This window comes from Rhinolophus hipposideros (genome assembly GCF_964194185.1).
Source record: "Rhinolophus hipposideros genome assembly, chromosome: 21".
Taxonomy (NCBI): Eukaryota; Metazoa; Chordata; class Mammalia; order Chiroptera; family Rhinolophidae; genus Rhinolophus; species Rhinolophus hipposideros.
The window spans coordinates 7,553,588-7,579,945 of record NC_138067.1 but is presented as its reverse complement, the minus strand read 5'-3'; the positions used below and the strand labels follow the sequence as shown (position 1 = coordinate 7,579,945).

The window sequence follows — 26,358 nt, the reverse complement described above, 5'->3', positions numbered from 1 at the left end:
AGTTCTCAATCAACGTCAGCAGCTGTGATCACTAAAATTAGTGCAAGGAGAGTGGAGGTAGAAGCTGGGGGTAACACCTACTCTACCTTCAGCTGCTCCCTGGGCTCTAACTTACACAGCTGTATCTTGCCAGAGCTGATAGACACCTTCGAGTCACCTGGATCGAGCCCCTTCTTTTTCGGATGAAGTTGCTGAGACCAGAGTGTCTGTGGCATGCTCAGGGCCCACAGCCACCTGGAGGTAGGATTCGACCTGGACTTCTGGTCTCTGCCTGTCGATCTATGTGGCGGTGCCTCATGCGGAGCCTGGCACACGTGAGCTCCAGCCCTGAGGGCTCGTGCTCCTCTCTATACCAAATGAGTAACATCGGCCCCCACCAGGAGGCTGGGACTGGACATGGCGGCACCCTCTCCAAAGAGACTTCATTGGGATGAGTGTGGCTGGGTTTGTTCCTGCCGTTTTTGTTCTGATCAGAAGATGATGAATCATTTTTACTGAACACCTACTGTGTTATAGGCATTGCTTCAGGGGTTTTACAGGCAATCCCTTCATCAGCCCTAGGAGGTAGGTTCTATTATTATTATCCCTAGGCAAGTTACAAAGGAGAAAACTGAGGTTCAGAGGGGTTACTAACTTGTCTAGTTACAATGTATAATTGTAATTTGCCTGAAGTTAGAGAAGTGGATCCAAGACTCAAACCTACACCATCTGACTCATGCTCCCAAATTCTACGCCATATTACTGGAATTTACTCTGAAGAAAATCTGAAAGAAATAAATTTCCAGCCATTTCACATGGAGAGCTAGGTCCCTGGAGAGAGGGGAGCCTAGATTTTATCCTATAGCCCATAATCACATATAGATTTCTCCCTATTTCTCACTCATACAGACAAACAGCTACCTACCCACTTGGAGCCAACTCAATTGCACAATGGGGCAGTATTCCCCATGAGATGACTGGGCATATGATGAGATTCCCATAAGAAAATACTTCAAGGGAACCCACCGCTTTCTTCCCTGGAACAAGGGTTTCTACAGAATCCTGACTTATCCTCATTCACGGCATTTCTTATACTACGTTGTATAATACATTTCCCCCAGTCAAGTGTTACTTACCTCCTTTGCCTCATGGCCTACAGTAGTGCCTGGTTCAGGGAGACCCTCAATATATATTGGCTGAATCAATGCATGGCTGACAGCTCACTCACAGTAACCATACCCACCATTTAGGAAGTGCCAGAGTGCATTGTCACATGTAATACACACGATAATATCACAGCGCCTAGGAAATAGGTATAGCTCCTCCAGTTCTCTCGTAAGAGAGATAACATGGCCTGAATTTAAGACCTCCTTACAGTAAAGACCATTAAGGTGACACCTTGTTTTTTTGTGTGTGTTTTTTTTAAAGTCACTGGGAACCAGTGTGCAGGCTATCTAAGGAGAAATTGACGTAAGAAACCCCAGGATGGTGTTCCTCAGAATGTGGGTATTCCATGAATACCTCGTAAACATGAGCAACCAGAAGTGCAAGTTTTATTACAAGTGTTCAATCCCTTTGTGATGAAAATCAGAAAGGAAAAAGTTCTGTCTTTATCTCATGACTCTATTTTGGTTCTGAGGACTACAGAAATGCAGGACATGGCAACTACATACAGTTTTGTTTGTTTGTTTTTAGAAGAAATTTTCAGAGTTCCACTTAGGAAAACACTTCTTGTCTGTCATTCCACTAGAATGTAAGCTCCATGAAAAGAACTTTCACCACTTTTCTTCACTGCTGTATTTCCAGTGCCTGGAACAGTGCTTGGCTAATAGCAGGCACTTAATAAGTATTTGTTGAATAAATAAATGAATGAATCAATGTTTTCTCAACAAGTTTAAGAAGCACTGCACGTGAGAAACAGCCAGCGACCAATCACAGTCAGAAACCTGCCAGGAGCCGACCTCACACTGAGGCCTGCGTGATTTCATAAATAAGATGCACAGATGTCAATTGGCTTGTGTCCCCCATAAAACTGTTACAATAATGACAGCAACAATGTTATTGTAATAACACTAACAACACTGACTCCTTAAGATAAGTTGCTATATCTTGGCAACACTATCTTTACACTCATTTAATCCTTGCTCTAAATTTATACAATGTTTCAATTCCTACATATTTATGAGGAGGTTTTATGGAGTTATCAGGTTTTATGGAGTCATCTGGTTCAGAGACACAAAGGACAGTCTTCTGCGAAGAGCAGCAGAAAGCAGAGGCTACAATTATTAAAGGAGATGGGACAGATGGATTAAAGAAGAAAGACCCTGATGGCAACTAGCAAGCCAGTGTCCCCCACACGTTCTCCCTGGCATTGCCTTCACCTATTGACTCCTCATTCTCACCTCAATACTGCAAATGAATCCAGCCAGCAGCAATGCTCAGAGACTGAAGTGTGCAAGCCACAGCTTCTGGTTCCCAACTGCACCTACCAGAAGCAGCACCCTCTCTCTCTAGCATGAGCGACAGCAGCAGACATCATCGTATATTGTCTCAGCCTCATCATCCCACAGCCCATTCTCAAGGCCAGTGATTCCACTTTTTGTGGTCACAGTTCCCTAGAATGGAAATCACCAAGTCACCACGACTGCTGCTCCTCACAGCACTCGTACCAATAAAGCCACATCACAGGTCACCAGCAAAGAAAGAGCGGGTACCTGGAGCAAGTGAAATATGGCACCATGTTTAGCCTCAGCCTTGCCCTTCCTGGCCTGAAACCCATCCCCTTATTCAGCGGAAGGACCCGAGGGAGGTCTTTTCCTCTCTCCCCTGTTCTTCCTTTCCTCTTCTAGTTCTAGTTCACTTCCAGGAAGGGAGGGGATCAGGAATGGCTGGCTCGGGGATGATACCATGTGAACACAGAATCAAGTACATACATAATACACGTCCGGTTACTCTTTCTCGTAAGCGTCTACCAAACTTGAAATTCCCTTGAAGAAGATTCCATGGCTAAGTCATCGTTCGATTTCCTGCAGGGCCTCACACAAAACAGAATGAAAAGTTACATGCTGCTAGCCATTGTGTCATTAACCTTCTCCATCCTCTTCTGGATATTCCCCACAACATTCAGCACAGTTACTTGTACGTAATAAGCACGCAAAAAGAAAAAAAAAAGTTCATTGCTAAACTCTTCTGAGCCAACTTGTCAGTTTTGAGTATAAGTCAGGCCTGCCAGGAAGCAAAGGGAGAAACCAGATCTCCACGGAGAAAACCTTACCATGCCAGTCTGGGATCCAGAGTCGATCTGCACAAGTGATTTACACAAAAAAGGTTTTGTGTGAAAACCTGCCACACAAAAAACTGTTTCACCTGTTGTACCCAGAGCAGAGTTCTGAAGTTGATTCACTGAGAAAAGTAAATCCTACTTATTACAAGAGCATGGTTATAACTAGATTTGGGGGCTCTAACAAAGACCCCCAAAGTGGATCCATCCTGGTGGTAACTGGTGATGCTTGGGGTTGGGGAGCATGAAGGGATGAGTGGTCAATAATAAGATGGGTGTTTCACTTGTCCAGAAAAAGTGCTAACTTGGCAGTTTTTTGAGCCACCAAAGCCCAGTATGGGGAAGACATGCATATAAAGCCATCTAGGTTTAGTGGGTTACTTTTAACTAGAAATAAGTAGTTCTCAAAGCTTTTCTAAGAAGCTGCCATAAACATTTCTTAAAACTGTTCTCAGCACCATTTTAAGGCTCGTTGGACCCAACTGAAGTTGTCTGCTGTGGGAACTACAGTAAGTCCTGTTTGAGGCTGGATGTTGAGGAGTGATGAGTAGACAGAGTTTCCGTTTAATCAGGCTACATTCCTACCCAGTGTGCAATGCTGCAATGGAAGAAACGTAAGAGAACGCTGGAAGATATAAGCAGGGGCTCTCCAGAAACAAATCAGCTGCGCCACATGCAAACAAATAAAGGGCCAGGCCTCCGCAAGGTCATGGGGAGATGGGTGCAGCTGCATTCTTAGGACAGCTCCGTTTGGAACGCCATCTATTCCACAAGCCCAACACAAGTCTGCCATGTTAGAGAACCTCCTAAGAAAAAAACTACCGGTCTTAAATAAGCACATGAAAAGATCATTAGTCATCAGAGAAATGCAAATCAAAACCACAATGATGCCACTAGCATGTCTCTAATAATCATAAAAAAGAAGTGTTGGTGAGGTTGCGGGGAAATTGGAACCTTTGAGTACTACTAGTAGGAATGAAAAAAGGTGCGGCAGATGTGGAAAACGGCATGGCAGCTCCTCAAAAGTTGAAGATACAGTTATCATATGACTCAGCAACTCCTTCCCTCAGTATACACTGGAAGGAACTGTAAACCCAAAACCCTGTCCATGAATATTCACAGCAGTGTTATTCATCACCTTCCCAAAGTGCAAACAACTCAAATGTCCATCAACTGATGAATGAAGAAACAAAATGTGGTCTAGCCATGCAATGGAATACTACTTGGCAAATAAAAAGGAATGAAGTACTTACAAGCTACAACACAGATGAACTTGGAAAACACTGCACTCAATGACAGACACCAGGTGTAAAAAGGCCACACGTTATATGATTCCATGTATATGAAATGTGCAGAATGGGCAAATCTATAGCGCCAGAAAGTAGATGAAAGTTTATGTTATGTGAAATTTTATATTATGTGAACTATATCTCACTTTTTAAAAAACCCCGGTGGCCTGGTCTTGTCTTATTTTTGGTATTCTTACCTTACTTGGCTTAACGTTAAAGGCATTGTTTTAAAGTTAAAAAGCACAGTTAATTCGAAGAGTTCCTCGTCTCCCTGCATTGACTACCACCTAACTTTCTGCTCACTGGTAAATCCCCCAGGACATACATGGTCAGGTCAAAACCGAAGATGGAAAATATGCTAACTCTGGATCATATTTATATCTATTTTAAATATAATCATTGTCTGGGTGAGGCTTGTATTTATTACGTAGGCAATTATAGTTCACGATAAAAGGTTTTCAAAAAGTGTTCAGCAATTCTAGCTTGCAAAGAAATCTACAATTAAACACTTTCCTGAGTGGGTCAGAGCAACATGCCACTCCACTGGGGTGACGATGGTGCCCCCACTTTCCTTCTCACTGCCTTCCACAGCCTCTTTCTAAGGAACTTGCGAAATTCTCGTCCCCAGACACATTCTTAAACAGGCTGCTGGGCACATCCACTCATGCACCGTCTCTCATGCAGCCTTCTGTGTATGGTGGTATATACAAAAGTGTACGAAATGCTTATGAAATTAAATCATTCTGGCTTCAGAAAGCAGAATCATGGGATGGGCCAACTGTCTCTGAAGAACAGGACTGAGCTTTGTGAATATCACTGGTCAACACACCAAGACCCTCTATGTTCACAGGAGGCACGAGAGAGCTTTAACTAGATTACTCTGATCAATTAGCAATAAATGAACATAAAGCTTGTGACCCACCTTTTGCTGGCACTGGTCAGCATCACTATGAGGGTTCTTTGAAAAAGGAATGAAGAAAGGACCAAACATTTCTCCTCAATTACTATTATGTGCTTTCTTCCTATTTTTACAGAAAAACCGCCAAGTTGTAAGAATTTAAAGTGTACAAGAGTCACACATATATTCAGTATCAAAAAAACACACAATGTTCAGTGACTAGATGTTGAAATAGATCACAGTTTTTTTTGTAAAGCATTTTCTCTAACACTTGATTGACCTACATTCGCTAAATGGAGCAAGCAGGCAGAAATAACATATCTGACTCTCATTCTGACGTGTCTGTGGCGAAGGAAGACCATTCCTTTCCTTAAGCTGACTACAAATAATTATTCCACAATAAACACGCCCTCAAACTTGTCAGCAATCTAGGAAAGACGCTAGGGATTTGTGTAAGATAAACAAAGGCACGGATTTTTCCTATATTGAGACAAACAACTCGGGCACGGACACTGAACTGTACCTCTCCTTTAGTGCACTTTTCAAATGATAATTTCTTCTACTGTCACCATTAAATCTTAATCCATTCCAGCTCCTTGCATGGGTCATTGAGTCTATATGTACTGCTGTTATTTTAAAATGTTTCCCCTTGGTAGGGAGAGAGGGGGAGAAAAGATGTTGAGAGCCAGATGGGCCTCTTCACAGTTCATTTATCAAACCTAATACGCTGGGCTCCACCCTCCTCTCACTCACTATTGCGGTTAAACTTCCATATAATTTGGTAATCATTTTCATTATCAGAGAGTGACCTTAAAACAGCCTATCCTGAGATCCCCAGTCCTTGCAGCTGCTCTTTTTCTGCCTTTTCCTACAGTAGACCCTAAGAAGCTCGGAGTTTATTAGCTGCAGACTGACCTTTGGGCTGCAGAGGTCAAGAAGGGGTCAGATCAGAGGGCTTGGCCAGTTCTTTAAAAGCTATAACAAGCTGTCCATCAGGCAGAGTGGACTGTATAAACAAAGCCAAATCTTCAGAAATTCTGTATCGCTTCTGTTAACACTTACCCTGCATTCACACAGCTTCTCCTGACGTCTTTTGGATCATTCAACTCCGGGGAAGTGAACAGACAGCCCTAATAAGCCTATTTGGAAAGGGTTGTTTATGGGATTACTGAGCTTGGGGAAGGAAACCCGTCGCACTCAGATGTGCCTCTGGAATCGCAGGGCTGTGTGACGCTGTGACAAACTCGGTTACCCCAAGTCACGCAGGATTGACACTTGCCTCCAAAAGCTAAATTACAGGGAACATGTGCTTTCGGTTTAAGAGAGTGTAGTGAGTCCCACACAATGGCAGGGCTCCGGGGCCTGAGGGATACAAATATTTCACAACCGAGTTACAAGTTTCGCTGAAAATTCTCCCCGATGTCATTATCACAAACGAACCTGCTGAAGAGGGGGCGATGGGGACCTTCATTGCAGTGGACTTAAACTGAAGTCACTGCCAGCTGTGGAGTCTCCACTGACCTACATTTCTTGAAGTTGTACTATTCATAACGCATCCTCGAACTGGCAATATAACGTAATTACAGTCATCTGTATTTAACTTTCAGAGGAAAAAAAATTCCTATTATCTAATCTAACTGATCCCCTGATAGCTTTGAAGAAAGTAAAATACTGTAACCCATCGCTTGGCCTTCGGCGAGCACTAATTATGTTCTGTCAAAGCACATTTTTCCTCGTGCAATCCCGATGTACACAATAGGCCAATCCCTAGAACACAAGCAGCTCAGTCAGCAACGCAGTGGATGTTTTATAACTTTCACCACCACATGCCTGATGGCTACAGGAGGCAATGCCCCGAGACCAGACGGCCAGAGGAAGCTTTGATGAGGAAAAGGAAGGTGTATGGTAACAGTCTGTTTATACGGATCATATGGATGAGTCTTTTAGACAGGTCACCAGGATGGGAAACATCAAATGGGGGTGAAGAAGGGCTGGGAGGGGGAAGGATTATGGTTATTTAATACTCTGAGGACACTTTTCCTTCTGAGCTCTCAAGACACCACCCTCTTGAAATTTTCTTTCAGGTGTTTAGTTTTAAGGAGGCCTGCACAGTGTCAGCTGCTAAGCTCTTTCTTTTCTCCTCCCCTACCACAAAGGACTTGAGAATTTTTGTTTCAGATGCTAGACTACATCAACTTCAACACTGGCTCCAGCTCCTGATTAAATTGTTAGCAGGACGGGCCAGAAACGCTGAAACCAGACTCCTTTCCAACAGGCCATTTCGGCCATGTTGTCTGATGATTTGGTGTATTAGGAAATTATTGTTAACAAACCAAATGCACTCAACAGAAGACATCCATTCTCCACATTTGGTCTCTGAGTGGTGCTGTCTTTGGAGGGATGAGGCTGGTGGGAGAAAGATTACAGGGGAATTCTTTCTTTCATTCTCCCTTTCCTATTTAATAAGCATCAACAGGGGGAAAAGATATGAACACGGAGAGAGAAAAACCTCTTAGATGTCCCACACTGATATTCCATTATTTAATAAAATATGCACACTTTACTGAAATATATACGTAAACTGTAACACAAAGAAAATTCAAAAATTAATTATTGGAACTTAAATTGGAAATAATCTAATTACTATAGTTAAAACTGTCACTTACTCTGGCCACACTACAAAGAAGGACAGAAAGGGAGAATACCACTGGGAATTTTAAAATTATTGTTTCAATGCAAGTTGGAATTTAGAGAGAATACACATATTTGAAAGAGGAGCTTTCCGATACCCAATCAGAACAGACAGTTCATATACTCTTTAGTGTCTCCTTTCTTGGAAAATGCTCATCTTCAGCCTTCTTCTGACAAATCTATTTTTATGATCACTGTTACTAGTAAAGCTATCAATTATTGTACATTCTGTTGTAAGATCTCATTTGGAGAATATTATGGCTGTCAATAAATGTTCTGGACTCCAAGGCACACAGAATTTTTATGCATCAAAGAAGACTCTGAGACCAAACACAGCCTGGTCTGTCCTGATTCCTCGCCCTCTTGCTTAGAGAGAGACGATAATTCATCAATTTTTACAAACTACACATCTAAAGGATAACCCTAACAGGTGGGCCAACTAGTTCCAGCCTTCTATCCATCGATCATTTTTCAGCTAAGAGCAGAACAACATGATATTTAGTATTCAGGCTTCAATTCCGTAAAAAAAAAAAAAAAAAAAAGAAAAAAACATGATTTGTACAAACTTTCTACCAGTCATAGCTTTCCAAAACCACAGGTAAATCCACGTGCAAAGAAATCATGTTGAAGCCAAAGGGATTCCTACTTGGTCGATTCTGAAAACGGGGTTGATAAGTAGACTACTTTCAAGCCATGAGCCTCTCATCAAGTGACATAAAAGCACTACGAGGGTTTGTTTCCCAGACGTCTGCCCTCAGTGAATCGCAATGACAGTCTTTCAGACTGTTGATTAAAAGGGTTCTTCAGCACCAGGTACTTATAACCATTATGCTCAAGATGTAAGCATTCATGCTAAATGTTATACTTGGGGATAGCGCGTATACACATACAGATGACACTGCAATGAATGAAGGTACCACGTGCAGGAGCTAACTTTGGCTGAAAGCATCTGCAACTTGGTTATTTTTCACGGTCCCTCAAACAAGAAGGGTGAGACCAGCCGGCCGGACACTGCTCTTGCTTTTCAGGGACAACAAATCCCATTTCCTAACAAAACTAACCTGGCATGCCATTCCCTCCTCAGGTTCTGGCGTGTGGTGAGAGAGGCAAGGATGGCAGTCAAGGTTTCATTCCTTTGTTCCACAGGGAACCCCTCTCTTCGAACTTCATGAAGCACAGCATTTGTCTGGAAGAAATGATGAGAGAGAGAGAGAGAGAGAGAGAGAGAGAGAGAAAGTGAAAAATTAATACTAAAAAAAAGCCCATAAGCAAATAAGGACAGTAAATCAATGGCTTTTTTATTACAGTTCCCCTGCTAACAAATCAATACAGTAAATGATGGTCAAAAATGGCCGGCATATATTTTGTCTTTAATCAATGTACATGGCACAAAGGTAAACTCTAAAGCCCCATCGCCTTAAGAAACACATCAAGACCCTGTGCGTTCTCACTCTAATTTTCTCAGTGCACCAATGATTTTTTTCCTGGGAATTGCCTATCGTGAGCTATTATTAGAAATGATTTTCACGTCCACGTCCCTGGGAGTTGTTTGTTGTGCCTTTTAAAAAAGAGCAGTCCCTGACTTTCACTTTCTCCGTTTCCTGCTGCCCAGCTGAGGTTTTTCCATACTGTCCTTCTTATTTGAATCATTAATTTCTATTTCCAGCCATGCACTTTTTTTTTTTTTTGGTTCACTTATTTCCATTGCTTGTTGTCAATCAAAATCTTGCAAAGAAAGAAAGAATAAGAGCACAAAAATCATAACGCATTATAGCTCAGTGAATATCTTTCCAGCTTTGAAAATCCACTACATATTTCAAAGAATATGTACAGTGATTCTTCTGCACAGAGACAGGGAAGAATTGCTTACTTTATGGTCATGAATAGTCATGATCATATTTGATAGGTCCTTATTTTATAGGCTCACAGGTGACTGAGTGTAAAAACACTAAAGCATCTACTTAGCACTGGGAAACGTCAGATGCTTTCAGAAGCAGCCGAAGCCCAAGCACATCACGCCCTGCTCACTCCAACAAGTACATTAAAACTCAAATTTGAAACTGTCCTTTCAATTTTTCACCTCTGTATGCTCTTTCTATATGCATGTATTTTAAACAGGCACATTTATGGAACACGATAAAAACAAGTCAGAAAACAATGAAAAAGTATTGTATTGGTACTTGAAATTTGAGGGAGCAGATGCCGCTCAAGTTTTAATCACAGAACTTTTCATCACATGTATTTATTTTCACATGACTGGCGTAGAAACCTTTAGAATTTATAAATGTTGGTTTTCATTTGAAATTAGTGTGGCTTTTTTGGAGATGTTATAACGAAAGCAATAGCTAAAAGGAATGAAATTGTGACTTTCTCTGTTCTAGTCACTTAACATTCTTCCTTATTATCTACCTTTAAGAGCACGCTCATAATTTGGTTTGGATGTAATCTGAAATAACTACTTCCTTGCTATGGCATTTTACAGTGTACATTTAATATCATCATGACAACCTTGAGAAGGGGTGTGGTGACCATTTGTTGTTTGGTTGCCTTCCATCCATACCCAGTCCCCCTTTCCTGTAACAGCTCCCAGATCTCCTCTCAGGGAGGAAGTCTTTTATTGTATGTAGCCTTAGAGGGACTGTCAACCAAAGTGTCCCACTCTCCCCCATCAAGGATGTGGGCCAGGCCAACCTAATTCTCTTTTCCAGGACTTCAGACACAGAAGGATGACAAAGAATGGGAAAATATCTGGAGGCAATTGATCAATTTCCTTAGTTCCTACCACCCACGGGCCTCCAAGTATTCCTGCTTTCCTGAACTTTCTGAGTCCAGATCATTTCCTTTTCTTTTGATACCTTGACTGATCCAATATCCTTTCAATAAAGGCCCACTTTGTTCAACTTCACCAGAATCTGTTTCTGTTGCTTACAAATAAAAAAACCCTACAAAGAGATTAAGAGAGGATAGAAAGAAATTAAGACAAAGAGATTAAGACAGGAAACAGTATCTCCATTTTGAAGGATCCAAGACAACCCGAACAGCACTAACCAGGAAAAGAACCCTGACCTTTGCCTCCAAGGTCCAGAATTACATCTACTATACCAAGCGATAGACCCAGGCGGACCCTCAGCGAGCTTCAGGGCAACAACATTTCAGCCCTCCAGCACAGGGAGAGATGCTCAGGTTTTCTAGGCAATTCTACTATATGAAGCCCAGGCTCTAAATGGCTAACATGGTGGTGGGGTGGGAGGGAGGGAGGGAAGCAAATTCAAATACCCATGGGGCCAGGAAGGTACCCTGACTGGGGTAAGCAGAGGTTATCTGAAGAGAGCACATGCTCTGCCTAAAAGGGCAGCCATTATTCGACAACAGCCAGCTCCACCATTCAGATAAACTGGCTCCGTGGTGCTGGATTCATGAATTTTCAAAATAAACATGAAATCTACTTTTTTAAAAAAAAAAAAAATGGGGGGAAAAATGTGAAAATTCCTGATTTTTAAATGGTGGAAACTAATTTTTTCCAAAAAATTTTTTAAATATCCTGTGGGCCCAACAAGAAACACCCATGGCTGAACGGAACTCACCAGCTGCCAATCTGTCACGTCTAAGTGTTAACGATGTCTAACGGCAGGGAGGTGCTGGCACTAAAGGGTATCCTCACAAACGGTGCTTATTGTATTGTTCCTTGTCTGTGATACCCTTTCTCATGTACTAGAAGTTGGAAGGGGCTTCGGAAAGTCATGTAGCTTATCACTATGTGTGCAGCTGTGTATTCCTTTCCCCAGATGCAAAAATGCTTCCAATGGAAGGCAGAGTATACATCTAGACGGCTCCAAAGACAGGATGAAAATAAAATGATTTCTCAATTTGACTGTATTTATAAATAGCTTTTTTAAAAAGTCAATTATTTCTTCTTTGCCTTTCACATCATTTAAATTTTATCCAGAGGCCCTTATTCTCCAAGGATCCTGAATGCAGGGGAAGGAGGAAGTATGTAAGAAAGGGAATTTCTTGAGAGCAGAAGACCTGGTCTGTTTAGTTCACTACTTTATTCTCACTGGCCTAATGACTTTTAATAAACATTTGTGAAATCACTAAATAAAGAAGGAACCTGAAAAACAAGTACTGCAAAAACAAAGAGCAATGGAAGACAGTCTCCTTTTAAGAACGTACTATTTATATACTGAGCTCCCTTCAATTCACAAAAGGATTCGCCTGGAGGTCAATTTAAAATAACCAAGTCCCGTAGTTTAGAGCTTCCCAAACTTCAGTCATTGTAGCACATTCTTATAATCCTTGCCATATTCGTGTATAAGATATATAATATTTAACATTTTTCCATAAATTGACCCATTATAAAAAATATAAAGTAAATGTATTTCAAAAGAAAAAAAGGAACACCAGTGGTACTTGTTCTAAATGAGAAAATAACCATAAAAACAATACATGAAACACAAAGCTATAGGTTATTTGGCAGTCTGGGTGGGTTTTGTTGCTTGCTGAAGGCTCTGAGACTGAAGCCCGCTCCTCCTTGTAAAAGAGGGCATTAAGGTATGTTTGAAAACGTTATAGACATGTCGGCCTAAAGGAAGACCTCCTTGACGTAATCTCAGGGACTGAAAAGGGGCTGAAGAGAGAACCCCTCTCTCAGCGTGGTACTCACCATGTGCAGGGTTCCCCGAGTACCACCCAGTATCTCTCTGGGGAGCACCCGTGGTCCACATCCCCACTCGGCATGCACTGCCCTACTGCAGTGGTGTCCAAACACTTCCCAGATAAACCTCTTTTCTCCCCAAATGTATTTTTACACAGAACTCAACATAGCAATAACACTGGAGCAGTTCTCTTTGAAGCTGATATGGGGGACCTGGAGACACTCTTTGTCAGGAGGCAACTCTTCAAAACTCCAAGGAACTGCCAACCTCAACCCAAGAGCATTTAAAATGGCATTCAAGTGTTTTTGAAAGTTTATGCATTCTTGGTGGCAATGCAAAATATTGCCATTCTGGTAAATAGTTTAGCAGTTTCTTATAAAATCACATACACACACACACACACACACACACTTAACATGTGACCTGACCCAGAAATCCCACATCTAGGAATTTATCTAAAGAAATAAAAACTTAGGTTCACACAAAAACATGTACGCAAAGGTTTATAACAGCTTCACTCATAATTGCCCCAACTGGAAACAACCGAAACGCCCTTCAAAGGGTAAATGAAGAAACACGCTGCTACAAACGTACGATGGAATAGTGCTTGGCAATAAAAAGGGATGAGTGGGAAAATCCAACGACGTGGAAGGATCTCAAACACGTTACGCTGAGTGAAAGGGGCTAGTCTCAAAAGATTAAACACTGAATGATCCCATTTATGTGCCATTCTGGGAAAGGCAAATTATAGGGACGGAGAACAAACCAGCGGTTGCCAGAGATGAGGCAGGAAGAGCATTTATCACCAAGGGGCAGCACGAGGGAACTTCTGGAATGACAGAACTATTCCATTTCCTGATTATGATGGTGGTTACATAAGTTACAAAGAGATACGTTAAAAGTCATCGAACTGTATATCCAAAAAAAGTCTACTTGATCGCACAAAAATTTTATAAATTTAATTTTTAAAATTCATTTTCATTACATGTTTAAGGCATGAAAGAATGTAGAGAACATGTTTACATATAAATACATCTAATGAATAAGTAGTTAGTAAAAATACACAGAACTATATCTGGATGACAAAAAGAAATCCTGTTACAAAAAGAAATTTTTTTAAGGTATTGGGAAAAAAATGGGCGAACTTAGATTGAGCATTCAAACCTTGAAACATAATATTTCATCAAATTTAGAGTGAAAAGAAGTCATTGCACAAAAGGAAATTTCAGTGTCAAAGAGTATCCTTTTTACAAGCATTAAGGTGAAATTTCTCTCCTTATAATAGTGTTGGTTCCTCAAAGGTTGGCTTTACAAAGGAAATGTTAACAGCCCATTTTCCCATCAGTGGTAAGGCAGAACTGTCTTCAAAGAAGTACCAATTTTTAAACAAACAGTCTCCTATTACCAGGAACACATTCTCCCTCTGCCCCCTCAAATTATACGAAAAGTATGCCATAGGTTTAGGAATCACGCACTGGAGGCTGAATTTCATCTCGTTAGTAATTCTTTTTCCACAGAAATCTATGCAACTGCTGGCCAGTCAGGCAAAGACCAAGAATATCCTAAGGAGTGCTAGCTGTTCGAATCCCAGCTGTCACCTCCTAGGTGTGAACCTTTTCTACAACTGCAACATGGAGAGGACAACAGACCCTCCCAGGAGTTCCTGTGGGATATTTACCCAATACATGCACCCCTATGTGATTATTGTTTAGTTTCATCTTAAACTTACTAATCGCCCTTGGGCTAGGTTGTGATATTTTAACAAAAGGATTCCTGAAATTGTCTATTACTTTAAATGAAAAACTTCAAAAGGAAATCAGGCAATCACTGACCAACCACTGACCAACCAGAAAGAGCCCCTACCAAGAGCCAGAGGCATATGCCAGGTAGTGAGTGGGTCATCTGTATTCTTTGAGAGTGGGTTTTCTTTTTAGAGTCAGTCCTGGTTTTACTTGATGTTTCTCTGTGAGTAGACATCTCTCTCAGGCCACCTCCCCACACCTGTCCTGTCCTTAGACTCCTTTGAGGGCTCCTCATTCTAGGACCCTCACCTGCTGTTAGCCCAGAGCTATTCCCTTGGTTCTCTCTCCTCATCCCTCTTTCTTGCTCTCTCTCTGTGCGTGATTTCCTCCTCCAGTGGCTTTCAGGGTCTGCTGTAGACTAATGGCATCTACATGTCTACCTTCAAAGAGAACTCTCCACTGAGCAGTAGCCCCACCAGAGCCAACGACTGGCTATCTCTCCTTGGACACACACCTCAAACATGGTGTCTAGACCTCAACTTGCCCACATTTGAACTGACAACTTTTGCTCTCCAATCTCTTTCCTTTCGTCAACCCGCTCCATCTCCCGTATTTCCCCAGAGTGGCCAATGATATTACTATCAATGCAATCATCCAACCTGGACTGGACACCTAGGCTCATCCTTCTCTCCTCCCTTCCCCTTCTGGCATTCTCGATACCTAAACATTAAATCCTGTCATTCGTCTCTGGGCAGCAGGATGCAAACTTATCTCTCCTTCACTGCCATAGGTTTTCACTCAGGCCCATCTATCATCTGCACTATGGAATGTCATCCAAACTAGTCTCTCTAGGGCAATCTCATCCTTGACGTGATTTTTTCTCATCCTTTACGTGAATAATCTTTTAAAAGCGCAAGTCTGGACATGTCAATTCCATTCAAATTCAAATGTAGCATTAGCTTCAGCAGGGGTTTTAAACTGTTTTCATGAAGACCTGTGTTTCCAGGAAGTACCTCAGGGTCAAAAGAGACAAGGAGCTGCAGCCTCCAAAACTCGACCTAAACCAGGGCATCTTTGCTCACATACGCTTCAGTTACTGGCTTTGGAAGGATCCAAAAAAATACAGTCATTTTGTTTAAAGCCCAAATTCCTTAACCTGGCCAAAAAAGAAAAACATCCTTCTTAATATAGATCCTGCTTACTTCTCAAATGTTATCTCCTGTCATCTTCTGTTCCATATAAAACTAACTGCAGGTTCCTGAAAATACATGGCTGTTCTATATTATGCATGTATTTGTACCTAGCTGTGTAACTTACCAGTAACTACTAATTCTTCAAGAAACATCTCAGGTAACACCTCCTCTGTGGAGTCTTCCACGGAGCACATCCTTCCACCAAATTAAGTAGAACTGACTATCCCTTCTTATGTGGCAGCTCTGAGCATCTCACAAACCATGTCATGTTCCACTGCACTAATTTATTCCTTAGGTGTTTCCTCCTCCAGACTGTGAGGTCTATTAGAACAGATAGGGCCCGTACACATTTCTTCTTACTATCCCCCAAGATGCCTCATATGGCACCACGTCACCAAAGTAGATCCTGATAGATGCTTGTTGAATAAATGAAGCCAAGTGACATGCCAGAGCATGGCTGGGGAGTATGATGAGCAATCAAGCCAGAGGGTACTAGTCAAGATCACCAAGAGTATGTGAAACAAGTGTTGGTTTTGAGTCAACGATTCCTAAAGGTGATTCTAAGAAAAAAGTTGTAAAAACTATTTTTAAGCAATAGCATCAAGGAAAATATATGCAATCCCCTCGATGACTACTTAGAGGAGCAATACTCATTTGGATGGATGTCTAAAAATATGTGGTTTTTACTACAGTAGGATCACACTTAATCTTAATGCACACTTAATGCAGACCCTCCTACTAAGCCAAAGAAAGAAGTCCCTCTCTCTCTCTCTCTCTCTCTCTCTCTCTCTCTCTCCATTTCAGGAGAGAACACTGCACCGGATGGACGATGGCAACCCACAGCCTTCTAAGGACCTCCAAGAATTCCCTGTTGTTCTATTGTTTTTAAGTTTCTCCTGGCTCAAAACTTTACATCTAAAACCAAAGTAAAATAATCACAACCAGAAGGGTGTGTGGGGGAGTGACCACAAATTGAGAATGAGAAAAGAAAAATCCAAACTCTAAGGCTCTAGGAAGCCTTGGATTTTTAAGTTTAATTTTCACATCTTTCTTGGAAAATTCTGAATTTATTCACTTAAAGCTGAGCAATTCATCTAATTCTTATTGTATATATTTTTACACTCAGTAACTTTCAGTATGTCTTACCGGAAGGTATCCTATGAAAGCACGTAAGGACACACATGATAATATGCAGAATTTGTACCACGTAAGGTTTTGAGACACTCAGGTTTTAAAAGAACTATAGCATTTATTCCTTATTAATAAATTCTATGTCCATCTTTAATTCTTTTGTTTCCTTTCTGATATGGGGTAACAGCTTCTGATAGGCCTTTAACTACAAACTCAGATTTAAGCCCTCCTTTTTACAAATCAGTGAACTCTAAGAAAATAGATGAAAACAGGAGGCATTCCACAAATATGGCTGGCAATCCCTCTGCTTAGTTCACTTTTCTAAAAAAATAATAATAATCTGCTGCTGGTTGTCCAATTTCAAAAGGCACATAATCCCAGGACGCCAGCATTTCATAGCTTCCCCTCCTTCCCACCTCTACACCCTCACCACCACCACCAAAAAAAACGACTGCTGTCATTATGGGAGAAATGCCCACCCGAACTCATTTTATATACGCATCTGCCTCATGACGGTGTTACATTTCCCCCAAGCGCACACAAATTACAGAGATATGCGAGGACTGATAATGAGGGCTAAAGGTTCAACTTGTGAAGAAACTTGGTTTAAGATGTTATCAGCTGGGAAAGCTATTTCCTCAAAGCAACATTGCCACGGGCTGTCACAAACCCAACCAGGGCTCCCCTCTTCAAAAGTCCAGAAGCACTTTTCCCCCCTTTCTTTCTTTCCTTTTTTTTAAAAAAAAAAAAGAAGAAGAAGAAGAAGAAAAAGAAGAAGAAGAAAGGCACAGAACCCACTGAGATAGCCTTAGTCCCATCAAAGAAAGGTCGATCTCAGGTCTCCCTTCATTTACTGATCGTCCGTTTAAGATGGCTCTTTTGTGAGGCCTCTGGAGCTCAATGCTGAGTGATGCCTTCACAGTTTCTGAGCGGGACTGGGCAGCAGCAAAGATTTCCAGCATGCTTGGATCCACAGCCCAGGAGAACAAATAAACATTCCTCTCAGCCTTTTTGCCTACTTTATCTCCCTCTCCGGGAGCAGGAGGTTTTGGGGGTGCTAATGTTTACACAATGTTAAAACTTTCTTTCCCCTGTTTCCTGAATTTGAGAAGACACATCCTGGATGACCTCGGCTAAGAGATAACACCAAGTCACCACTGGGTGCCACGTCTACTGGACCACTAAGGCTGCTGTATTCATCCTTTCCCTCCCCTCCCCCGCCCTCCCCAGTCTCCTTACCCAGGAAAGCGAGAGATAAGCTAGACTGTCATGAAAGGAAGGCAGTAGTCTCCAAGAGGCTGCCAACCAAGCAGCCTTTTATTGTGACCTAAAGACCCATTTTATTTAAATGAACATCTCAGCAACATTTACCAAATGACATATCTCAGCATTTTTCCATCGGGTACTATTGAGCTATGGGAGCTGAGAATAATCGAGAATGTCTGTGGAGGAAGAATTCAGGGAAAATGTTTCTTTGATCAGTTTCCCCATCTGTAAAGGGGTAGAGGTGCCATAATCTACAGCCCGTATGACGGTTACATGAGCTAATCCACGTAAAGCGCTTTGCATGATGCTTGGCACATACAATATGCTCACTAAATGTTACAAATTGTTATTATAATTATTATCAGCAGTATTAGGGGTAAAAAACCGGGGGGAGGGGAAATGTCACAGAAGGTGTGGACACTGATTTTTTTATCCTAAAATACCACAGCCATGAATTTGAATAATTTTTTTTCCCAAAGCACTTGCACAGTACCTTCTACTAGTACAGAAATCACCATTCCTCATGTTTCACTAAAAGCTACGGAGCCAAAGCAACCTGCCTGGCATTGTGTGAACTCCCAGCACAGCCCCCTGGGTGACTGCTGGAACGACCAGGTTGGGGAGGCAGAGATGGCCTGCCCCCTATGCTTAATCTGGGGTGCCTAACCTGGGGTACCAGGCAGGAAATAGATGGAGGAAAGGAGGAAGAAAAGGAGGGACAGGGAAGGAGGAAGCAAAGGAAAAAGGGAAGGAAAGGAAAGGAAAGGAAGAAGGGAGAAAGGGAAGGAAGGAAGGAAGGAAGGAAGGAAGGAAGGAAGGAAGGAAGGAAGGAAGGAAGGAAGGAAAGAAGGAAGGAAGGAAAGGAAAAAATAGAGAAAGAAAAATGAAAGAAAGAAAGAAGAGAGAGAGAGGAGAGAGAGAGAGAGAGAGAGAGAGAGAGAGAGAGAGAGAGAAGGAAAGAGAGAGAAAAAAAGGTGAAGAGGGAAAGAGGGGTGTTTATAGAAGCCAGCTGCTTGGGCCTTGGCGCCAGCAACCCCTCATCCAGCTATTTCCCGCTTGCAACCCCCCTGCCCCCCCTGCCCCCACTGGCACAGGTACAACTAAATGTTGACTTCAATGCTTCAGAAAGCACTCGACTGATTTTGTACATGATTAATTGCCAAAGACATGGCTGGCCATATGGAACAGAGAAAGCATCAAGTAATTCATACTTCTGTGCGCGATCGCTTGGCCCCTGTTGTTTTAATGTACAGGAAAGAGCCAGTATAGCACAGCCCTGGTGTCTTGCCCCTGACAGCCCATTAAGAAATCTCAAAGCACCTAGTCGAAGTTATGCTGCTGGCTTTTCAATAGCAGCCTAATAAAACAGAAGCAAAGCTTTCCAACTAGTCTTAAATCTTTCACATACAGTACATTAACTACCGAGGCTAAAACAACGGGCTTCTTATGATAGGAAATGGGATTTGATTTCTAGTCTCTGCATACTTACTGAAAGCCTTTTTTTGACCTTTATGGAGTTTACAAAATCATTGTTCTTTTTTCCCTTCTGTTTTCCAAGTAGCCTAATAGATTTATTTGTTTTGGAGGAGTCTCTTGGTCACTATTACACGCAGTCCATATAATAAAGCTGATTCACAGAGAGGTGAAAGAAACAGCATAATTATTCTTACCAAGAAAGTCCAGGAATCATTCTAACTCCTGAAGCATCAGGTTTCTTTAAAAACAAGAAATAAACAAAATCTATACACTAGGGGGGAAAGCCTCGCAAACACACTCTTATGACCCTCAGTTCCCTTTCCCTTCACTCTGTGAAATGCATCCATTCGACGTGGGAAACAACATCGATTTATTTTCCAGTGGTTCTACTGTTGGCTCTGGGTGACACTCCACTCCGGGCAAAAGAGGAAGGTGCCACCTCAGGGGCAACTCTATCCCAACTTGCAGTCTATTCGCTTTATCCATTACGAAAATCTTTGCAGACTTATTTTCAGTCTGAGGGGAATATATACACATTTCCACAATGTTTTCCTTTCAAGGATTTTCAAATGACAGCACTAAAAATTGTAATACCATCAGTAGTTTCCCTTGTCAGGTCTGACATGTTGGTGGGATGACTTTGCTGGCACTTTCCACTAGAAAATATTTACACAATGTTTTTCTGTCTGAGGATTTTCAGGTGTTGAAATTATCCTCACACCAGAAGACACTGTATATGGGAAATTCCACTTCACTGCCTATTCATTAGCAGGATGGTAATTGCCTCTGCTGCTGAAATGAGCTAACAGCCCATTTAGAGCTCTCAGCCAATGGGAGAGCCCCTGCCTCCCTGCTCCCACTCCTTCCTCGGAATATGCTGGTGCTTTTCAGGATGAGCAACTCACCTAATGAACTATATCATGAAACAGAGAGCATGAGCAAGAGTTTTAGAAGAAAAAAGAAACAAAAGCTTTGAAACTGACTCAATAATGAAGACACAACACAAGATTTCTACAAAGACGAGGGAGCGTTTTCACCGACCGTTATCGTATAGATACACATTTTGTTCTATTACAGTCTGCGCTATCATAGGGGTGACTCTGATGGAATTCCCATTTTGTACATGGGAAAACGGAGAGTGGGAAGGTGAAAGGCCCATGAATAATACACATCGTGACAGAAACACTGCCATGAGAATTGTTCACATCTCTAGCTGACTGTTCACCACAATGGAAGCTCTAAGAGATTAGACATAAAAGTAATATACATATACTTTTATATCATGTACATATACATAACTAAAAAGTGATACACATGAAAGTATCTTTCTAAAGTCTCGTCCATGGAAAGAAACCTACCATGGCTGCAAAACCTTCAATAAAGAAAAAAAAAAAGGTTGAAAGTACACACATGGTACAGACCAGTACTAGCTGGACTTAGAACTGAGTGTGGACATAGGTGCCCATTTCACAGAGTGAATACTAGAATGTCGGCCAACTTCTCTCCAATGACTTCAGCAGGATCTGGCCTTATCTCTGTCTTTTCATCAAAAACGATTCACCCCACAAATAAAAGCAAGCACTGTCCCAACCCCACAATGTGCACAGGCCCTCAGGTCCCAGCCGCTGCCCCTAAGGCGCTCCCTGCACTGGTGTGTTTGTTGGCCTGTTAATTGAAGGGGAAGAATGGCTAGCTCCACGAAGCACTGACTACCTAAGCCACTGATGCTGTTTGGCCTAAAAAGTGGCTTAGCACCTTCTGATCCCTGGGCAAGTGAAAAGTGACCCAGGAGCGTCATCAGCTCAGCTCTCTCCTCCCCCCCCCCCCACATCAGGAACACAAAGGTTGAAGTGGCCTGTCATGCACACAGGATTATATGAAGTGTAAGACATTGGGGGAGAAGGGAAGGCGGGGAGGCCTTTGAAAGGGAACGGGGAAAAAGAAATCACACTTGCAAGAGGATCCAGATGACAGCTCAGTCCCTAACAAGTGAGACAAGTGAATATGTTTGGAAACGCTGTGAATGCAGGAAGAGTACAGGCCTTTTGTCTGCAGCCCTACAGTGTGTCTTTAACCCAACTGCTGCCTGCATCGCTGAACATATGTTTTCTACATGACAACTGAAGCAGAAAAGGCTCTTTGTTGTACTTCTCTCCTTTGTATCTGCTCCCCACCCCCCCTCCTGCCCAGCCCCTCTTTCAGTAACATCCAAACCACAGGCCTAGTGGACATTTTAACTGCTTGGGAGGGTGACGCCAGAATGCCTGCCAAGACCCTTCTAGTGCTGCCATGCCCAGAGAATTGCTCCCCCAGGAGGCAGTAACAGCAACAGGGACGTTTGGTTAATGCCTACTATGTGCCAGGTATTGCAAGAAGCATTTCACCAACCTTATCTCACTGAACCCAGCAATAACCGTATATGAGGCACCTCTGTTGTAAAGATGAGGAAACTGAGGCACAGAGAGAGTGAGTAACTCCCCAAAGCCACAAGGGAAGAGTTCAGTCTTAGACATGAGGAGCTGGGAATGCTTGGGGGACACTCAGCAGACTTGGGTACAGAGTATGAGAGAAGCGTCTATGTAGGACTGGAAGATTCGGGAAAGTTATATATAGACCAACACACCATTCTGCACTTTAAACGTCACTGTGTCTGACAGGGGACTAGACTGCACAGAACTCAAATGTAAGCAAAGTTGATGCGGGACGATTCTCAAGTCATGGCTGCTGTGAAGAGAAGAGGATGGATGGTGAGTCAGGAGGTCGCTCTTGTCCGTGTGGGGTTTGGCAGGGCGATTCCTGGAATCCCCCTGGAATCCAGAGCACACGGGCTCTGGAATCTGACCACCTTCGTGCTGAGTCAGCCAGTCAAGTTACTTCCCCTCTCGGTACCACAGTTTCCTCACCTGTCAAGCGATGATATTTGCGCCACCTACTGCAGAGGGTGGACAGGACTCAATTTTTTGCACACAGGGGCCTTAGAATGGAGTGACACCTGGCACAGGAGAAGCAGCCAATCAGCGTGAGCCACGTTACAATACTAGTCACTTAGAGCCACAGTAAAGCTACCAAAATTGATGGTTTTCATACCACCTAAGCCCCTGTTCAGCGCTCAGCATCTATACCAGATAAGCCAATACCTCTAAGCTGGATGCTTTCCGGATGGTGACGGTGATGGTGGGTGATGGTGGATGACGGTGACAGTGGTGATGACGATATAGCAGCTAACATTACTGAGCACTTCCTACATGCCACGTCTACTCACATGCACTGTATCCCTGACTCCTAAAAATATTTCTCCAGGACAAGGGAATTACCATCTTCATTTTGCAGATGAAAAACTGGAGATGTAGAAAGCTTAAAAGAGATTTTGCCAAATTTACTCTGTGAATGAGCAGGGCCAAACCTAACCGAGGCATCAGACGCCAGTGACCAAAGCGGCCATATGTGTAACCTGATGTACACTTTACAAAGTGCTTTCAGGAACAATGTCTTATTTAATCTCATACAAACTATGTGAGTTAGGGAAAGCAGGGCTTACTGACCACATCATAACAGAGAAGGAATCCAAGGCTCCGCTGAAGTCCATTCAGCAGCGAAAGTAGCACAGGAGTCCAGCCCAGCATGTTCGAACTGAACACTCGGAACAGCCTGGGCTAGAGGCAAAGTCTCATGTAATAAACCAATGGGTCTGAGTCTCTGCTGTGTGGGAGACGTGCATAAGGTGACAGTGCCTGGCCACGGGGAGGTTATGATCTAGGCAGGAAAATAAAATATATGCACAGGGTGAAGGGTGACCCAGGGGGCTGTGTCGAATGACTGCTGAATTCAACAAAGCTCGTCGAATTGATTTTGGTTTACAAAAATCATTCATAAAAAAGATACTCTACTAGAAGGTCCTGTTCATTGCTTATACAACCTTAATGTAATCATTTAACACTGATCTATTGAGTACACTGATCCTTTTCATTTTGAGACAATGAAAACTAAAATGTCGACCCGGAAGAACAAAGACATAACTGATACATTTCACCATGTACATCTGCTCACTCTTTAAAGCAACGAGACTATTGAAAGTCTAAATGAAGGCACAATCTGGTAGGAATAGATAATTCAGGGGAGGTCGCATGGGCAGAGTAGCTGCCCTTGTCCTCAGGTAACATCTACCTGGGACCGACGCAGTCCCTGCCAGGCCCCTCTCCATGAACACTGCTGTCGAGCCTTCAATGTCAGCATAGTCGTTACTGGCACATATCTCCTCAGAGACGGACGGACACACACACACACACACACACGCCTCATTTGGGATATAGTTCCCAAACAGGAATTCAGGACCTAGTTAAGTGACTATTCAATGTGCAATGTCAGTACATATTACTAGTGCGTTAACAGTAACTGTGGGAAAAAAAACTCTTTACTGTGGCTATAAAATTAGAAAGGTATTAACAATAACAAAAAATAACAAAACCTACCACTTACTGAATATGTATCCTACACCAAGCCCAGTCCTAATCACGTTTCGTGTATTCCTCATTAACTCTTCATAACAATTCAATGAAATCGGTTTTACTATTTAATCGGTTTTACTATTGTATTACTATTTACAATTTATTGATAAGTAACAACTCAGATCACACAAACTGGTAAGTGGTAGGGCCAGGATTCAAAGCTGGGCAGTCTGGTCGCAGTTCACTTCCTTGCCCACTTAATGATGTATGACTGGTAACACATGGAGCACTTTCTTTGAGACACGGACCGGACATAGCATCTCATTTCAGCCTTCCAACCACCCTCACCCACGAACTCATTTTACAAATGTTTAATAACTGGCCCAGGATCTCCATGCCCATGGGTGACAGAGGAAGGGCGGTTAGCAGAACTGGAATAAATGCCACTAAATTCCTGACAATGATTTCAGTAACAGACAAGGGTCTGAGCTAGTCTCTACTTGTAACAGTGGCTCATTCCCTGGGAGTCTCGAGACCCACTGGACACAAGGACACAAGACTGGAGGTCACAGGGACGGCATCACTTTTTGAATACACAAGACAACCACCAGATGGTCGCTGATCCTTTTGTCTACCAAACTATCTTTCCATCGACATCGGCTCCAGGCATCTCAGCTCCTTCCCAGCTATAAGGTCCCAAATCAAGGTTGAAAAAGATATTATCACCTAGGATTTTTTTCACCGTTTCAGACATGTAGGAGTATCACATAGGAAAGGAACCTAAATGTCAGCTGGAAACACTAACTTCTGAATGCTAGTGTTATCCGAAGGTTATACAAGTCCACGGGTTTGGCAGACAAGGTTCTCTTTATACATGTGTTTAGTGCCACTGAATGCAGTTGTCATTAGACCTAAAGTGTGGCTTTAGCAGCAGCCATGTAGTGTGTTTCCAAAAGGTTAGCAGTATGTCCGGTGATCACGTGAGCAATTCGTGTACGGACACAACTGAAGGAACATGTATGTATGTACCAGCAGTAGCACCGTCTGAAGTTATGAGCAGTGTCTAAGTTTGTGGAAACAAGATTTTTAACTCCAGCCTTCTCATGAATTTATAAAAGAAAACTATTACTACTGCGCTCATTTTCATAAATCATTCCAACTGTGATTTAAAATAAAAGACACAATTAGGACAGCTCAACAAGTACACAGAGGGACCTGGCAGGCAAGGGCTATTTGGTACCTTCATCAGAAGGTAGGATCCGCCTGTCCTTCCACGTATCCTTTAACACCTCCCATTAGGGTGTCTGAGTGCTCGAGTAATAAACTACATTTCCTCCATCTTTAGGGAAAGAGCGCAACTTCAAGCCTGAATCCCTTTCCAAAGCTATACCCCCCAATGAAACACCTTGATACAAACAGGTACACACTGTGGAATTGAAGCTTAGCTTTGAAAAGGTAATGTGGTCACTACAACGTTGCTCTGAGAGTCCCCCAGACAACAAAAACCCCATTTCTGTCGTCACAGAATCGAAACCCTGCAAAATACGACTGCTATTGGCATGAATTCCTACTTAACTCTAACTTGCCACATTCGGAACACTTTTATGCTTTGATAAGCAGATATCGGTGGCTCGTCTGATACAGATAAATGCCTGTCTTGCCTTGTTTAGTGGCTATACATTCCACACCCAAAGACGGGACCGTTGGAGGAAACCAGTGATGGGCAGAGTCCTTTCATGCCCAAACGGTCTCCATGAGACTGGCCAGGGACACTTTCACTTCGGGGTTTAGACAATGGGTATTTTGAAAGGATTAGAAAAATGGGCAACAACTGAACCTCCTCCTTCCTCCTGTGTTCAAGTCTACCACCTGCTGTGGCATTTTTGTTTCAGTAACAAAGAAGCCTTCATGTTTGAGCCTCATATTTAATGTTTGCTGAACTGGCCCCTTTAGTTTTGGTTAACTCTTAAGGAACAGAATAAGAAATACTTCTTTCCTGACACACAAACAAATAATACACCAACGTACTTTCCTGATTGGCCTGCACACAAAAAAACGCGTGTGGATCTGTGAACACATGGGCTCTGCCTGCTTACCTTTACACGCCATCCCAGAGTCAGGAGATGCTCTGTTTATATTTAATAAAGTCTCATCGCTCACTAAGAGCCGCATAACATTTGTGATTTCATGGTTCACTACAGTAACAGGTGCTGTGATAAACAGGAATGTAAAGTGTTAAAAAGAAGAGGGCGGTGGAATCCCTTCGGAGACATTAAGCAGCTTTAAGCAGTGACAGCAGAAAGGGAAAATTTT

The 26,358-nt window shown here is 42.5% G+C and overlaps 1 protein-coding gene across 3 annotated transcripts in view; it reads right to left on the bottom strand.

Moving 5' to 3' along the window:
* The window catches only part of FTO (FTO alpha-ketoglutarate dependent dioxygenase), a 341,170-nt gene that overhangs the window by 145,870 nt on the left and 168,942 nt on the right, over nt 1-26,358 (bottom strand). For all 3 annotated transcript variants that reach the window (XM_081030799.1, XM_081030801.1, XM_081030800.1), the window contains one exon: nt 9,199-9,323. In XM_081030799.1, coding sequence (XP_080886925.1) covers nt 9,199-9,323 — 125 coding nt within the window. The remainder of the gene's footprint in view (nt 1-9,198; nt 9,324-26,358) is intronic.